This window comes from Equus przewalskii, chromosome 9 (genome assembly GCF_037783145.1).
Source record: "Equus przewalskii isolate Varuska chromosome 9, EquPr2, whole genome shotgun sequence".
In the NCBI taxonomy this organism is placed as follows: domain Eukaryota; kingdom Metazoa; phylum Chordata; class Mammalia; order Perissodactyla; family Equidae; genus Equus; species Equus przewalskii.
This window is the reverse complement of record NC_091839.1, coordinates 19,239,547-19,257,047: the sequence shown is the minus strand read 5'-3', so window position 1 is coordinate 19,257,047 and position 17,501 is coordinate 19,239,547. Positions and strand designations below refer to the sequence as shown.

Below are 17,501 nucleotides of genomic sequence, written 5' to 3'. Positions count from 1 at the left end.
TTGCAAATATATTCTTCCAGCCTATGGGGCAACTTTTCACCTTCTTGATGGTGTCTTTTGAAACTCTAAACTTTTACATTTTAATTAAGTACTCACTAGTCCATTGTCTTGATCACTGAATTCTATTGCCTAGTGTTTATTCAGGGTTTTGTTCAGGGGTTCTCACATGCGGGACAGAGACCCAGAGAGAGGGGGACAGAGGCCCAGAGAGAGGGGGACGGGGACCCAGAGAGAGGGGCACAGGGACCCAGAGAGAGGGGGACAGGGACCCAGAGAGAGGGGCACAGGGACCCAGAGACAGAGGAAACTCAAAAAGAGAGAGAAACAAAATGCGGGACTGTGAGTGGGGACAGGAAGGCTCCAGGGTCGCAGAGGGCGGATGGCCCGAGGTGTCCGCAGCAGCCTGGCTCTGTGACTGGAGGGCGGGCAGGGGGGCGGCTGTTGGCAGGGGAGCCCCGGGTGGGGAGGGCATGTGGTGCCCTGACCCTGGGGGCCGCCTCGGGCTGAGAGGCTGAGCAGAAATGGCGCAGCCCCCCAGGGCAGGTGACCGAGTGGAGAGGAAGCTGGCGGGTGGCTGAGGCGGTGCCCCATCCCATGGGTGTGACAGTCCCTGAACTAGGGCAGAAGTGCCCCAGGAGACAGGTCAGGGGCCCCACCTCTGCCTCAGGGCGACGCCCAGGCCCGGACTGGGGTGTGTGTGTACCTGTGTGTGTGCTATTTACTCAGCAGATAGCACAGCACAATATTTTACTTTTAAAGCTCTTTTATTGTGAAATATAACACACGTCCAGAAAAGGACACAACGCATAATGTGCAAGCGACGCAAGTGTCCGTGGACGGATGAAAGAATAAAGACAATGTGGTCTATCCATCCAGTGGAATATTACTCAGCCCTAAAAAAGAAGGAAATGCTGACACATGCTCCCATTTGGATGAACCTTGGGGACATCAGGCAAAGTGAAATAAGCCAGTCACAGAAACACAAACACGGCATGAGTCCACTTACATGAGGCACTCAGAGGAGTTAAATTCATAGAGACAGAAAGGAGAATATCGGATGCTAAGGGCTGAGAGGAGGGGAATGGGGAGTTGATGCTAATGGGTATGGAGTTCCAGGTTTGCTAGATGAAATTATTTCTAGAGATGGATGGCTGTGATGGTCGCACGATGATGTGAATGTACTTAATGCCCTTATACTGTATGCTTAAAATGGCTTAAAACGGCAAATTTTATATTGGATATATTTTACCACAATATCTTTTATGCTTTTTTTTTTTTTTTTTTGGTGAGGAAGATTGGCCCTGAGCTAACATCTGTTGCCAATCTTCCTCTTTTTTTTTTCTTCCCCAAAGCCCCAGCACATAGTTGTATATCCTAGTTGTAAGTACTTCTAGTTCTTCTATGTGGGACACCGCCACAGCATGGCTTCATGGGTGGTGTGTAGGTCCACACCCAGGATCTGAACCTGCAAACCCCAGGCTGTCGAAGCAGAGTGTGCAAACCTAACCGCTGGGCCACAGGGCTGGCCCCTAAACCCCTTCTTAATTCCTGACCCACAGAATCTGTGAGAGAGCAAACACTTACTGCTGTTTTCAGGCACTGCGTTTTGGGGTTATTTGTTACACAGCAGTAGGTGATTGTCACACTGCCCCACCAGGACAGCCGGAGGGAACTGCTTGTAGATTTGTCTGCTCTCTGAGCCAGCCCCAGACTCACCGCACAAGTGGCAGAGCTTAACCATTAATTAATTAATTCAAACTCGGGCAGTCCGACCCCAGTGGTCCCCTTGGCCACCTGGTTCACAGGAAAGCTGGCGTTGGATTTAGTTCTTATTTACTTATTCCATTTCGCCCTCACCACCTCCTCCTTCTCCCCCGCCCGAGCCGCCCTCCTGTTGTAAGCATTGTGCATCCTTCTGTTTGCAGCTGTTCCTACACACTGTGTAATTTTGGCTGGGATGCAAGAATCTTAAATTTGTATCAAGGGTATTGGGTGGGAGGTCTCGCCGTTTCTCACTGTTTTCAGCCAAATGCATGTCTGTCGCCGTGTGCACGGTGCAGCCTGTTGCTTCCGCCCCGGACGCCCCCGGGCACCCGCTGCTCCCCCCGTCGCCTCTGACCCGGCCCCGCCTCCATCAGCCGCGCCGGAGGAGCATCGCTGCCCCCGAGAGGGTGGAGTTGCCGGGCTGCGAGATCTGCAGGCGCTTCGTTGAACCGAGTTTTGCAAAATGCACTCTGGCGTGGCCGCATCGGCGGAGGCACAAAGCCGGTGCTCCCTGGTCCTTGCTGCCTCCCACCCGGAGGGCCCTTCTGGCAGCTCCTACTTAGGGCACACGGCAGCCCCGTGCACAGGGCGTGGTGATGCAGGAAGAGGAAGGGATGCGCGAATTCATCTCCCAGTTCGCGTCTCGGAGAATGGTCTCCACCGCGGGAACCGCTCTGATAAAGGCTCAATTCTGGGAGAGGCGGGCTGGGGCAGCAGGAAGCCAGGGCGGGCCTCTCTCTGGTCCGGAGAGAGGAATTTGAACCGGGTGCGAGCACCCCCTTGTGGTAGGATCACCCCATTACACGCTGAGGGCTTCTCTTCCCCTCCAGGAACCGCCAGCTAATTCAATTCAAATGATAAGTGTCGGGCGCGGTCTACGGGCTGGACCAGCGATGCCCAACGGAAAGCTAACGCGAGCCCCATATGCAATTTCAAACTTTTTCTTAACCACGTTAAAAAAGTAAAAAGACATAGTGGTTGGGTTCCCGCGTTCTGATTCGGCAGCCTGGGGTTGGTTGTTGGATCCCGGGTGTGGACCTACACACCGCTCACCAAGCGAGGCTATGGCAGCGGCCCACATACAAAATAGAGGCAGATTGGGCACAGAAGTTAGTTCAGGGCCAATCTTCCTCACCAAAGGAAAAAAAAAAGTAAAAAGAAACCGGTGACAGTAACTGTATTAATAAACTTTATTTAACTCAGTATTCCAAAATATTATCAACACACAAACAATATAAAAATTATTCATTACGTATTTTACCTTTGTGGAGTAAGGCTTTGAAATGTTCTCAGGACAGCGCATGTCAGTTCATACACAATTTTCATTAAAAATACTCGATCTCTATTTAGATTTTATAACATTTACGGTCGAACAAGTAGATTCACGTACTCCAGTTGTTCCAAACGTGTCTGAAGGTTTCCCACTAGCTGAATGGAAGATCTGGTTTTGAAAATGTAAGTTTAAATTAATCACAATTAAATACAGTTAAAAGTCAAGGGGCCGGCTGGTGGCCTAGTGGTTAAGTTCTCAGGCTCCACTTCGGTGGCCCAGAGTTTCGCTGGTTCAGATCCTGGGCACGGACATGGCACCGCTCATCAGGCCACGCTGAGGCCGCGTCCCATAGAAGAACTGGAAGGACCTACAGCCAGAATATACAACTATGTCCTGGGGCTTTGGGGAAGGAAAGAAAACAAAGTTCTGTTTCTCAGTCACGGCACCTTTCAAGCATCCGATAGCCACACGTGACCAGTGGCTTACGTCTTGGGCAGTGCAAACCTTTTTATGCCATTTCACCCTTGGGATAAGGTAGGTGTAGTATGATGTCCACTTTCCAGAGGAAGAAAGTGAGGCTGAGAAAGGGAAACTGGCATTTTCTTTTTTTTCATTCAACAAACATTTATTGAGCACCTATTGTATGCCAGGTTCCTTCTAGGGGTTGGAGACATCATAGTGAGCAAGACACACAGGGTTCTGGCCTCCAGGGGTTTATTGGATGATATGGGAGAGAGACACACCAAAAAAGAATTATAAATTGTCATTAGTGCCATGATGGAAACTGACATGATAATGAGTTAGAGTTGATGGCAAAGTGTGGCCCTCAAGCTAAGAACAGTATTTACATTTCTAAATGGTTAAAAAGCGTCGAAATAATATTCTGTGACACGTGAAAATTATATGAAATTCAAATTTCAGTGTCCATAAAATAATGTTTTCTTGGAACACAGCCTCGCTCATTCATTTCCATATTGTCTGTAGCTGCTTTTCTGTTACAACAGCAAGAGAACTATGGCCGCAAAGCCTGAAATATTAACAGTCTGGCCCTTTACAGAAAGTATTTGCTGATCCCGAAAGTAGAGAATAACAGAGGCAGACATACTTTCCAGGGGGTAATCTGGGAGGACTTCTCGGAGGAGGTGATATCGAAACAGAGAAGAGTCAGGAGGCCTTTGGGAAAGTGGGAATGTAGTTGAACCCATCAAATCCATGTTAAATGTCCTGATGAAACCGGGGGCCAACTTGCTTTAACTATACTCAGTTGTCTGTTTGCAAAAGAATTTAGATAATATGTTAGTAAATGCATTACTATAGATAACAGCTCTGATGCCCAGGTCACCACGGTAACAAGTGCTTCAGTTGTTTTTCAGGAACCGAGAGTCGACTCCTCATCCAGTTCACTCGGTCCGGTTGAGACCACTGACTCATCCACTGGGCCTGCACGAATGCCCCATAGGTGACACTTTGACGTCAGGGAAGCTGAAAACTCTGCCCTCAGATCATGCTAATGCCACCACCTTGTGAGCATGCGTCCTCTGAGGAGCCATGAGGCTTGACTACGCCTGCACAGATCATCAGGGACCTCACTTCTCCTCTCCTCCAACCATCTATCTCCACGCTTCAGACCATCCTGCCCCTTTATCCCATAATACCCCTAATCCCCATATTCAGGAGGCAGATTTGAGACTTGTTCTCCTGTCTCCTCACTCAGCTGCCTTGTGAATAAACCCTTTCTCTGCTGGAAACTCGTCGTCTGGGTGATTCGCATGCTATGTGGCGGGCACGACGAACGTGGCTTGGTTACCCTGAGTGTGCGTTTGACCACTCTGGACACTCCATGTCCCTCACATAAGTGGACTCACACAGGGTCTGTCTTTTTGTGACTGGCTGATTCCACTCAGCACAATGACTCAGGGTCCATCCACGTAGGAGCGTGTGTCAGAATTTCCTTCCTTTTTAAGACTGAATAATATCCTACGGTGTACACGTACCACATTTTGTTTATCCGCTCATTAGCCGATGGACACTTGGGTTGCTTCTGTGTTGCAGTTTTTGTGAATAACGCTGCTATGAACAGGGGCGCACAAATGTCTCTTTGAGTCCCTGCTTTCAATTCTTTTTGGCATAAACTCAGAAGCAGAATTGACGGATCTTATGTTAATCCTATTTTTAATTTATGTGAGGAAGCGCCATACTGTTTCCACAGCAGCTGGACCATTTTATATTCCCATCAAGAACGCACAAGGGTTCCAATTCTTCCACATCCTCCCCAACACTTGTTATTTTGTTTTGTTTTGTTTTGAGGAAGATTAGCCCTGAGCTAACATCTGCTGCCAATCCTCCTCTTTTTGCTGAGGAAGACTGGCCCTGAGCTAACATCCGTGCCCATCTTCCTCTACTTTATATGTGGGACGCCTGCCACAGCATGGCTTGACAAGCGGTGCCATGTCCACACCTGGGATCCGAACTGGCAAACCCCAGGTCGCTGAAGCGGAACGTGCAAACTTAACCACTGCGCCACAAGGATGGCCCCTATTTTTCGCTTTTTTGATGCTAGCCATCCTAATGGGTTTGAGGTGGCATCTCATTGTGTTTCCTTCTTGTTTTTTTAACATTGGCACCCGAGCTAACATCTGTTGCCAATCTCCTCTTTCTCCTTCTTCTTCTTCTTCTTCTCCCCAAAGCCCCCCAGGACATAGTTGTATATTCTAGTTGTAGGTCCTGCTGGCTCTGCTACGTGGGATGCCGCCTCAGCATGGCTTGGGTGCTAGGTCCTCGCCCAGGGTCCAAACCCACAAAACTCCGGGTTGCCGAAGCAGAGCACGAGAACTTAACCACTCAGCCACCGGGCTGCCCCTCGTGGTTTTGATCGCATTTCCCTAGTGCTCAATGATGTTGAGCATTATTTTCATGGGCTTATTGGCCATTTGTACGTCTTCTCTGGAGAAATGTCTCTTCAAGACCTTTGCCCATTTTTAATCAAAATTAACGTTTAATTAATCTTTATACAATATATTATGTATATGCAGAGAGGTACAGCAAATGCAAAGTGTTAACAGGACATATTCGACTGTTTATTGTAGCATTCTTGAAACTTTTCTCTCGACTTGAAGGTTTGCAAAGTAAAAATTCCAGGGGAAAAAAAACAAAGGACATTTCCCTCCCTGTGGATTCATTGAATTTGATATTTATTGAGCAGCTAGCACATGCCAGCCATTGGACTAAAGCAGGGAGCCCAACAGCCAAAACCCTGCCTGCCCTCAGGGTATTAGCCTGCCAGAAACTCTCTTCTCATATCACACTGCTTCTCTCCCTCCCAGCAGTTAATGCAGTTTGTCATTATCTTTTTCCTTCTTTCTTTCTCTCTCTCTTTTTTTTTTTTTTTTTTTTTTTGGTGAGGAAGACTGGCCCTGAGCAAACATCTGTTGCCAGTCTTCCTCTTTTTGCTTGAGGAAGATTGTTGCTGAGCTAACATCCATGCCAATCTTCCTCTATTTTGTATGTGGGATGCCTCCACAGCATGGCTTGATGAGAGGTGTGTATGTCCGTGCCCAGGATCCAAACCTTCAAACTCCAGGTCGCTGAAGCAGAGCGTGTGAACTTAACCACTAGCCCCAGAGGCCCCTGTCATGATCTTATTTACTAATCTGTTTACCAGGTTTTACATTTCTCCTCCCACCCCAGCTAGACCACACCCCGCGAGCCAGGACTGTGCCCACCTCATTCAGCCTGTCCCCAGCGCCGGGCACGTGTCCTAGACCCACACCTGGCACACAGGTGCGCAGCACCCCCGCGCCTGCGCACAGCGTCTCTCCCGGCCCCCGCCCTTCCCCGGGGGTGGGGGGTGGGGGCGGGGCTGCGGGTTCCCTCGGGGACGTCACAAAGGCCCTGCCATGCCTCCCGCCCTGGCCGTGCTGCTGCTCTGCGGCCTGCTGGCCCGCGGCCGGGGCTGCCTGCAGTGCGAGCCCGCCGCGCAGGAGGCGCTGAGCCAGCTGCGCGCGGCCCTGGGCCCCGAGCGCTTCCAGCACGAGCGGCTGCACGCGCGCGCGCAGGCCCTGATGCTGGGCATGGAGGGGCCTTTCTTCCGGGACTACGCGCTGAACGCGTTCGTGGGGAAAGTGGGTGCGTGCTGGGGCGGGGGGCGGGGGGGGCGGGGAGCAGGGTGCCAGCCCACGGGGATGGGGACCCCGGGGCAGCCTTAGGCTGGTGGGGGAGACAGGCCACGCCCCCAGGACGGCGAGGGCGGGGCCGGGCACAGGATGGTGGAGGCAGGCCACGCCCCCAGGACGGCGAGGGCGGGGCCGGGCGCACGAAGATGGGGCGGTCACGTGGCTCTCTAGCCTTTCCTCCCTCTCTGCCCCCAGGAATAGGCGACCTAGAACTTGTGGCGTCCTTTCTCAAGAATCAAACAAGCCACTTAATGTCTAGTTCTCTCAAAGGTAGGAGTCGAGAGACAAAGCCTCTCCCAGCCCCCTTTCCCCTCCTTCCTGCCCACGGGGCCACCACGCCTCCTCTTGATAGATAAATAAAAGCAAGAGCGCGTACAGCCTTGACGGTGAGTCTGGCAGGGTTCTAAGTGCTTGGAAAAGTCGAGGAACCTACACACCATTTGCTAATGTTTCTCCACGTTAACATACTGCCACAGTTGCTCTGTGTGCGTGTGTGTGAACCATTTGACAGTTGCTGGCACACATCACAACACTTTAACCCTGAAATCTTCTGCAGGTGATCTCCTAACAAGGAAAGACATTCTCTTATGCAATGAGTGTGACTAGGAAATTTAACATCGGCTCCACACTGTCATTGCATATTCGGTCCTCATTCAAATATCCCCAATTGTCTCAATTGTGCCCTTCGTTGCTTGTTTTCTTTCAATCCTCGGTCTCTTCTGGGGTCACACATTGCATTCAGTTGTCTTTCATGACCCTGATGTTTTGAAACAGCCCAAGCCAATCATTTTACAGACTATGATTATGTTATCGGGGAGGGTCAGTCACATCCTATGGAGCGTCTGTGTGACTGACCTTAGCTGCCCATCCTCCAGACCCTCCAGAGGTGGAGCTGCTACCACGTGACCCAAGGCTCCTGAGTAAGGACACTCTTAACAGGCAGGATATTCCAAGGACTCAGAGGTCCCCTCCCAGGAGCCAGGCAAGAGTCAAACCTTCTTTGGGAATGTGCAGGGTTTGGACAACCCAGACCTGCTGAGTTAGCCCTCCAGGGCACAATATCATATGCCCAGTGGGGACAAATACTATGGAGAAGATAATAAAGCAGGGACCAGGACCAGGGGGTAGGGCGCGCTGGGAGCAGAGTGGGGGTTGCAGTTCAAAGCAGGGCAGCCAAGGACATCACTGAAAAATCAGCACGTGAGGGAAGACCTGAAGGAGAGGGGAGCAGCCGTGAGGGGTCTGCGGCAGAAGCTGCAGGCAGAAAGCTAGTGCACTCCCCAAGATGGGACTGCGACGGGCAGATTCACAGAACCTCAAGGAGACTAGAGCGGAGAGAGGGAGAGATGCGGGAGATGAGGTCCTAGAGGGAAGGGGGGAGCGGGTGTGTAGACGGGGAGGGCCTTCTCGGCCACCGTGAGGTCCCGAGTGGACAGTTGGATATATGCCTCTGGACCTCAGCGGGCAGTCTAGGCCCGTGATGGAAACGTGGGAGGCATCCGTGTGTACAGAACAGCACTGTCCAATGGAAATATGATGGAAGGCGCCAAGAGGAGTCATATATGTCATTTTAAATTTTCTAGGAGCCACGTTTTTTATTTATTTATTTATTTTATTTTATTTTATTCCTTTTTCTCCCCAAAGCCCCCCGGTACATAGTTGTATATTTTTAGTTGTGGGTCCTTCTAGTTGTGGCATGTGGGATGCCGCCTCAGCATGGCTCGATAAGCGGTGCTGTGTCCGCACCCAGGATTCGAATCGATGAAACACTGGGCCGCCTGCAGCGGAGCGCGCGAACTTAACCACTCGGCCACAGGGCCAGCCCCTAGGAGCCACGTTTTTTAAAAGGTGAACAGAAGCAGGTGAAATTGATTTTAATATATTTCATTTAACCCAATACCTAAAATATGACCATTTCAACATGCAATCAATGTGAAAATTATTAAGCTATTTTACAGTTATTTTTTTCATACCATGTCCTCATAATCCAGCAAATATATATATATATATATATTTTTTTTTTTTTTTAAAGATGGTCTGTATGCATTGTAACTTTTTTTAATTTAAAAACATTTTTTTTTTTGGTGAGGAAGATTGGCCCTGAGCTAACATCTGTTGCCAATCTTCCTGTTTTTGCTTGAGGAAGATTGTTGCTGAGCTAACATCTATGCCAATCTTCTTCTATTTTATGTGGGATGCTGCCACAGCATGGCTTGACGAGTGGTGCTATGTCCACGCCCGGGATCCAAACCTGTGAACCCCGGGCCACCAAAGTGGAGCACGCGAACTTAACCACTACAGCACCAGCCGGCCCCTCCAGCATGTTTTATATTAACAGCACATCTCAATTCAGAGCAGCCCGTTCTGCATGCTCAGTAGCCATGCATGGCTGGTGGCTGCCATGTTGGACAGTGTAGGTCTAGGCAATATAAAAATATTTCGTGAGGCTGGATGAAGTCATGAGGGAGGGAGGGTAGACAGAGAAAAGAAGAGGAGGGAAGGGCAGATCAGAGGACAGGAGAGGAGAGGTGATCAAGTCACTCCTTCTACCACTTACCAGACGAGGAAACTGAGGCCAGGAGAGGGTGGTTTAGCCTGGGGCCGCACAGTGGAGGCAGCACCTCCCAGGTCATAGATTTGCCTCTTGGACCCTGACTAATACCTCGTCTTGGTCACTCCTGGCGCATGATAAAGAGCTTCCTCATTCCTTCTCTTTGAAGCTGCAGACGGGCTGGGCTTGTGGGGGGCCTCCCACCCCACCGGGATCTCCTTCTCTCCTCCAGATGGGCCCCTGCTGGAAGAGCTCGTGGCTCTTAGGGAGAGGGTAATCAAGGAACTGAAGAAAGCCTTGAGGTCGTATGAATTAAAAGGTGCATGGTTCAGCTGCCCCGCCTCCCCCACACTCCCTTTTCGCCTTCTCCAGACTTGCTCCTCCCTCCCTCTCCTTTCCTCTTCCCAGGAAACTCTCAAATAACTCCCAACTTAGCTCACCTCAGCTCTTTTCTCTTGCAGCCTGCGATCGCAAAATTTGCCGTGAGTCCTGGATTTATTGTCTGTCTGTCCCTCCCTTGTCTACCCTCCTACACCTCTTTGCTCTGTCTCCCCCCGGGTTGTCACGCCTCCTCCATCTGGTGGTTCCCCCACCCCAAAGCTATAGTATCGATGGATAGCTGACGTCTGAGGGCTGGCGAAAGTGGTTGCAACCTGCAAAAAAAGTATTAGGGGGATGTTGTCAGGATAGGATGGGCTATGCCATCGTAACAGGTAACACCCCTCCCCCCATCTTAGTGGTTTCAGAAAAGAAGGGTTTATTTATTTCTCTCTTACCCAAATTCCATTGAGAGGTGAACAGTTCTTCCAAGGGGTGACTCAGGGATCCGGGCTGCACCCATGCTGTGGCTTCAGAAAAGAGAGAAAATAGACAACCCCATAGGGTCTTTTAAGGCCAAGGCTGGAGCTGGCCCGCACGCCTTTGCTCACTTTCCATTGGCCGGAACTCGGTCACATGGTTGCAACCTAACTGCAAAGCAGCCTGGGAAGTGTAGTCTTCCTGTGTGGCAGGAAGAGGAGGAGACCGTCCCGTGAACATCTAGCCTGTCTATGCCGCAGGGAGCTGCAAAGTAGGAATAGAGCAGTGCAAACTTTCTGTTTGGAGACATATAATTAATTTCATTAATCAAATATCTCCAAACAGACAGTTGCGTCAACTGGGCAACTGCAACTCACTTCAACTCTTCAGTGATTATATAAAAATTATTTTTAACGTGAATCGTCCGTGCATTTTGGTCCCCTTGCTCTGCTGCTCGTGGGACCTCCAAATTCGGGAGGACTGAGGGACTCCATCTCCTTCTTCCCCTTCTGCCTTTCTGCCCCTTGCTGGTCCTCTGATATCTTCCCTCATCCCGCTTCTCCGTGTCCCCTTGTCCAGGCTTGCAAAAGGAAGAGGTCTTAGACTGTTTACATTGCCAGAAGATCAGTCCCAAGTGTATCAAAAAGAAGTACTGTTTTGGTAAGCTCCGGGGGGTGGGGGGAGACGCGGGGCAGATGCGTGAGAGATGAAGACAGCCGTGTCCCAGTGGATGTGGGTTTTGAGTTCTCCCACATGCAGACTTGAGTCCTGCCCTAAACGCTTGCTAGCAATGTGGCCCAGAAGTTGCCTCCTCGTTCTGAAATTCACTTTCCCCCTCTCATTAAATAGGAAGACTCCTCTGTCACTTTACAATGCCGTGTAACTTTACATGGCAGGGGCTAGAAAAACATTTTCTTTTTAACCAGTGCCCTACCATTCCGGGGAGTCTGGAAGGATGTGCTGAATTCACTCATTTATTCAGAAATTTTTAAATATGTATATCCTTACAGGAGAGAGAATAGTACAATGAACCCCCACATATCCATCGAGATTGAATTGTAATGCTGGAATTTTTCACATGCTGTTCCCTCTCTCCTCACACTGTTCCTCTCACTCCCTCATGTCAAGAAAGTCTCAAAGTTCATCTCCTCAGAGAGGACCCCCCTGACCATACTCTCGAAAGTAGCACTTTCCATCAAATTGTGTTGACAATGAACATTCCTCCCCCGTGGCTTCACTCATTTATTGCCACAGTATTTTGAAAGAAATCTGGCGTTGTGAGATTTCACCCATACATAGTGTGGACCTCTAAAAATAAGGAATTTCCTACATCACCACGATGCCATTCCCATGCCCAACAAACCTAAGGACAATTCTCCAAGAACAAATAATTCCAGCTTCCCTAATTGTCCCCAGAATAGCTTCCACAGCCGATTCATTCAAACCAGGCTCCGAGGAGAGGACTTCTCATGTCATTCAACTGCTTGGCTTTCCCACTTCTTCTTCTCCTTTTTTTAATCTAGAAGACTTTCTCTCTCGGTTTTCCCTCCCATGGCATTGATTAGTTGAAAAGAAGAGATTCATCTGTTTGCTCCCTTAAGATGCTGTTTAACTACAGCAAATATTTTCGGCACGCTGGAATGTCCCTAACTGAGGACCAGCAGAATGGGAGACAGTTGTCTCCCGGATCCCGCATTTTAATGGGGTGAAGGCTTAGACTAGGGTTTCTTGGCACCATTGACATGTGGGGCTGCGTCATCCTGTGCGATGGGGACCGTCCCGTGCGCTGTAGGATGCTTAGCAACACCCCCTCCCCTCCACCCAGTAGATGCCAGTAGTACCACACCCCAAAGTCAGGACAATCATCTCCAGTCTCCAGACCTTTCCAAATGCCCCCTGGGGAACAAAATTGTCCCCAGCTGAGAACCACGGTTAGATGATGATTACGTGAACAAATACATGGATTAATTCCAGATAGCAATAGTGCTGTAATGAAAACGAAGCAGAACGGTCTGATAGAAGGTGCCCAGGGTGGGGGTGGGGGGTGCTTCAGAGAGCGCAGGTGACAGGCGTCTCTGAGGAAGTGATGTTTGAGATCTAAAGGAAGCGAGGGAACAGTGTGAAGGACAGAGGGAACAGCAGGTGCAAAGATCCAATAGGGTTGAGCAACAAGAAGGACGCTAGTGTGGCCAGAGACGAGTGGATGAAGCGGAGGGTGGTAGGGGAGCAAGTCACGTGGTGAGCAGATCGTGCAGGTCCTGGTAGACCGTGGTGAAGACCTGGGCCTTTATTCTCAATGAATGGAGAGCCACGAGAAGAGGGTCGTAGGCGGACGTAGGTGTTAGCATGCGCCCTCTGGCGGCCATATTGGGAACTGTAGGGTGGTGAGGAGGAGGCAGCCCCGTGAGAGGAGCGACAGTGGAGGCTGGACCAGGCGGACCGGATTCTGGATAGATTTTGAAGGTCGAGACAAGAGGCTTTGCTGACAGAAGGGAAGAGCTGGGGGAAGGGGCGAGTGGAAGATGCAGAATGCAAGGCCACGTTCAAGGCCACCAGCTAGGATGCAGGCTAGCTTTCCATCTTGCCTGAGATCGTCAGCGTTTTGCATCCTCCTCTCATATTCATGGGCAGTTGAACCACCCAAGTCCTCCCCCCCAACCCCCCCGTCCGATGAGATGCACGTAGCGCTGGGCTCTTGACTGTCACTGTTGACGTGCTGTGTAGATCTCAGGTGCCGTGAGGGCGGGGATGTTTGCACAGCAGTGTCCCGAGCGCCTAGAACAGAGCCCGGGACATATAATTTGAGGAAAGGATGCACCGAGAGTCAGACCCCAGGAGAGGGAGGGGCCACGTAGGGAGGAGGGAGCGAGAGTGAGCAGGTGGGTGGGTGCAAGGCCAAGGAAGGGTGGTGACCTGGAGGTGGGGGCTGTCCCCTCCACCCACCCCCCAAGTCGACGGGCAGCCCCGCATGACCCTTCAGTACCAGAAGGCGAGCGGATACTGGCGGAATCAGGCCCTGTTTGGCACCATCACGTCCGTGTGTCTGGCTGTCTTCCTCTTCGGGATCATCGTGGCTTCGTGAGTCGTCCCTGCCCGCTCTTGAGACCCCCCCCCACCACTGCCCCACTGGGCCCCTCAAAACTGGCACTGCCCTCGATCGGTCACTCCTCCCCCGTCACTTGATGTCTCTGCCTCCCTCTGTCTCTTTTTCTCTCTCCCTCTTTTTTCTCTGTCTCTCCTTCCCCCTCTCCATCTCTTTTCTCTCTCTCATCTCTATCTCTCTGTCCATCTCTCTATCTATCTCATCCCCTCTTCCCCCCATCCCTGGACCACATTATGTCTTTCTCGGGTCCTCAGCACTTTTGGCTTTGTGAGTCTCCTCCTCCATAAAAAAATACTACAAAAAAAAAAAAAAAAGGGTTGGGGGGAACCGGCCCCGTGGCTTAGTGGTTAAGTTCGCGCGCTCCTCTCCGGCGGCCCAGCGTTTCACCAGCTCGGATCCTGGGCGTGGACATGGCACTGCTCATCAGGCCATGCTGAGGCAGCGTCCCACATGCCACAACTCGAAGGACCCACAACTAAAATGTACAACTATGTACTGGGGGGATTTGGGGAGAAAAAGCAGCAGCAGAAGAAAAAAAGATTGGCAACAGTTGTTAGCTCGGGTGCCAATCTTTTAAAAAAAATACTACAAATTATATTTTGTGAATGGCTGGTATGAAGAGAGACGGAATCCAAGCTGGATACATTATTATATATTCTTCAGCAGCAGCAGCACTGTTACATTAATTTATTTTCTTCTGCTTTTCAAAGTATTTAAAAGGAAAACATCTCATGGGCCCTGAGGGGCGAATTCGGTCTCACCTCCTCTGAGCGTTCTGTCGGGTCCCCTCCGCTCTCTTCCTCTCTGAAACTCTCCCCATCTCTCTGCCTCTCCCGCTGGGCTTTCTCCTCCCCTCCTCTGTCCCGTCCCAATTCTGCCATCTCCTCCTGCCCCTCCCTTACCCCCAGGTGAATCTGTGTCCCTCAGTCTCTCTCTGCCTCTGTCTCTCCCCGTCTCTGGGTCTCTGTTTCTGACTCCCACCCAGCACCCCGCAGACTCTCTCCCTGTCTGTCAGCCCCTCTCTGCATCTTTGAATCTCCGCTGCCGCCGCCTCCCTTCCCCTCCTGCCTCCTCTCTCTTCCTCCAGCACCTTCCCCACAGCTCACCCTCCTCCTCCCGTGTTTGAACGTCTCTCCCTGTCTTCACCCAGTCTTCATTTCGCTCTCGCTCTGTCTTCCCCTCTCCCGTCTCTGGATTTCCCTTTTTGTCTTCAGTTCTGCTTCTCTCTCCCTCAGCCTCTTGCCTGAGTTCGGTGTCATCTCTCCATCTCTATATTGCAGGACCCTCTCCCTGTATCTCCATTTCCTGTGGCTTCTCTAACCAATGACCACAAACTGGGTGGCTTAAGGAATTTCATTCTCTCAGAGTTCTGGGGGCCAGAAGTCCAAAGCCAAGGGGTTGTCAGGGTTGGTTCCTTCTGGGGGTTCTGAGAGAAAATCCATTCCATACCTGTCTCCTACCTTCTTTTGGCTGCTGGCATCCTTGGCTGGTGGCTTCTGTCCAATCTCTGCTTCCGTCTTCACATGGCTTTTTCCTCCATGTCTGTGTCTCAGATCTCCCTCCCCTTTCACTTATAAGGACACCAGTCTTTGAATGTAGGGTCCAACCTCAGCCTAAATCCAGAGTGATCTCATCTTACCTTAATTACATCTGCAAAGACCCTATTTCCAAATAAGGTCATCACGGGTACTGGAGATTAGAACTTGAATAGATCTTTTGGCAGGACACAGTTCAACCCAGTACACTGGCTTCTCTCTTTTCCTCATTTCTCTCTTTCTGTCTTTCCCTTCTCTTTGAGTCTCTCTCCCTGTGTCTGTGTCTCTCAGAGTCCCTTCCTGTCTTTTTCCACTCTTTGTGTGTGTGTGTGAAGAAGATGCACTTTGAGCTAACATCCGTTGCAAATGCTCCTCTTTTTTTTTTTTTTTTACTTGAGGAAGACTAGCCCTGAGCTAGCATCCATGCCAATCTCCCTCTACTTTGTATGTGGGATGCCTCCACAGCATAGATGATGAGTGGAGTAGGTCCACACCCGGGATCCAAACCTGAACCTGGGCCACCAAAGTGGAGCGCGCAGAACTTTAACTACTTGGCCATGGGGCTGGCCCCTTCCCGCTCTTTCTGTTTCCAAATTTCACCCTCACTCCCAGTCCCAATTTTTCTCTCCTCTCGCCTCATGTGCCAACACTGATTGGCTGAGGACCCTAGACATCTGCCCAGAGACCCGTGATGTCACTGGCTGAGCCAAATAAGGCCAATGATTGGAGGGAAGTTTTGGGGGGGGGTGTCGGTTGATCTGGAAGAGCCTGAAGTTCTCTTTCTAACCTCCAGGCTTTTTCTCTCTGACCAGGGCGATGACGTACAGGCAAAACCGAAAACTCCTGCTGCGCTAGGGCAGTGGTTTGGGGATTTGTAAGGGGAAAGGGAAAGAAATCTAATAAAGTCTATGACAAATTCCTAAATGTCTCCATCAGTTTCTGGAGGACCCCCCCAATTGGTGTCCAGCTCTGGACACTGGACTGGGCGCTCCTCAAGTATTGGGACCAGGTCTCACCCCTCTGTAGACACCAGTTACCTTAATTCAAAGTAGAAGTGATTTGGACCCTCTAGAGGGATGGACAACCTACAGTGAGGGCTGGAAGGACCATTCCTACCTCAGGGGGGAATGCATCTCAAAGGAGATGATGCCATGGTGAGACCCTCCAGGACGGTCAGGCAGAGGAACAGCAGTGGTCCATGTGAAGAAAACAGGTTTCCCCCCTTATCTGAACTCTTACATTTTCACCTCTATGTTCCTGAATCGATTCGGTGGAAACTTTAGCTAAATTGGAGTCGGGAAGGCCTGTAGGGGGAGCTCTCACACCCTATGACACATCAGTCAATTAGTCCAAACCGGAAGAGACAGAGCTTGCATCTTTGGCAAGAAGTAAGGAAGATTTCCTTCCACGCTGGCAACAGCTCAGCCAATGAGAAAGCCCGCAGCTCAGCCAATGAGAAACCCCACAGCTCAGCCAATGAGAAACCCCACAGCCCAGCCAATGAAAAGCCAGTTGCTGCCCTGAACTGCTACTTTTCCCCAATGGACTTCCATTTAGAATGTCCTGTCCCTACTCCCCCTTTTTCTCTATAAAGGCAGCTCCCCTCCTTTTTTTCCCCTCTGGATTTGCCTATGGTTTGCCACAGCATGCGTGTCTTGAATTGCAATTCTTTTGGCTATTCCCAAATAAATTCATTTTGAGGTAAAAATAACAGACAAATTTGCTTTTTAAGTTGACAGTTCAGATATATTTTCATGTAAATCTTTTGCTGTCTGAACTCTTGCTGCTCGCTAGCCCGAAGCAGGAGGCAAACAGGTTTGGATAACATGGTATCCTTCTGTTTCTGGACCTGCTGGCAGAACTGTTGCTGTCTCATTCAAAATTCGGATAAATGAGGATCTTTGGGAGGAAAGATGGGGGTTGATAAGACAGGCTGAATTTAGCTAAAGATTCAGCGCCTGGCACTATACTTGACCCAGAGCAGATACTCCGTAAATATTTGTTGAATAAATGAGAGTGGTGGTGTTGGAGGGGGAAATCCTACCAAGTCAGTATTGATCCACACACTGAAGGGCTTTAAATGCCAGGGAAAGGAACTTGGTGGTTTTCCCCAGGGTCTGGGGTTGAAACCTCAAATATCTTCTGGGTCCCAGTAGATAAAGTAGACAAATGCAAGTCTCATTCATAGAGGATAGAAAATACTCAGCTCCATCCTATTGCCGTCATGGTGAAATAACAGATCCAGTGTTTTCAGATGTTCAGATTTTTCAAGCGAATCCAGAAATTCAAATTTTTTAAGGTGAAA

The 17,501-nt window shown here is 50.2% G+C and overlaps 1 protein-coding gene and 1 long non-coding RNA gene across 12 annotated transcripts; one reads left to right on the top strand and one right to left on the bottom strand.

Annotated features, from left to right (window-relative positions):
- The first annotated feature begins 6,916 nt into the window (after nt 1–6,916).
- On the top strand, nt 6,917–16,120 carry IZUMO2 (IZUMO family member 2). Of its 10 annotated transcripts, none has more exons than XM_008531201.2 (7): nt 6,925–7,162; nt 7,405–7,479; nt 9,993–10,079; nt 10,222–10,242; nt 11,138–11,218; nt 13,539–13,636; nt 16,009–16,120. In XM_008531201.2, the coding sequence occupies exons 1-7, from the start codon at nt 6,934–6,936 to the stop codon at nt 16,072–16,074; spliced, it is 657 nt and encodes a 218-aa protein (XP_008529423.2). In that variant the 5' UTR covers nt 6,925–6,933; the 3' UTR covers nt 16,075–16,120. The 10 variants fall into 10 exon arrangements, with proteins under 10 accessions (XP_070414395.1, XP_008529423.2, XP_008529422.2 ...); XM_008531200.2 differs by having other exon boundaries at nt 13,510–13,636; XM_070558292.1 differs by having other exon boundaries at nt 9,930–10,079.
- Nucleotides 8,801–10,708, bottom strand: LOC139073540 (uncharacterized). 2 transcript variants are annotated; one of them, XR_011522374.1, is made up of 4 exons: nt 10,537–10,708; nt 10,201–10,413; nt 9,767–10,003; nt 8,801–9,034 (listed from the first exon to the last, which is right to left on the bottom strand). It is a non-coding gene; the product is annotated as an uncharacterized lncRNA (long non-coding RNA). The 2 variants fall into 2 exon arrangements; XR_011522375.1 differs by having other exon boundaries at nt 9,767–10,000; nt 10,537–10,687.
- Nucleotides 16,121–17,501: the final 1,381 nt, after the last annotated feature.

Bases quoted from the DNA above. Each gene is read 5' to 3' on its own strand.
- IZUMO2 (XM_070558291.1), top strand. From the start codon at position 6,934: ATGCCTCCCGCCCTGGCCGTGCTGCTGCTCTGCGGCCTGCTGGCCCGC. The intron at 10,243-11,137 runs GTGAGTCCTGGA...CCCCTTGTCCAG, and splicing joins CTGCGATCGCAAAATTTGCC to GCTTGCAAAAGGAAGAGGTC. The intron at 11,219-13,509 runs GTAAGCTCCGGG...CCACCCCCCAAG, and splicing joins CAAAAAGAAGTACTGTTTTG to TCGACGGGCAGCCCCGCATG.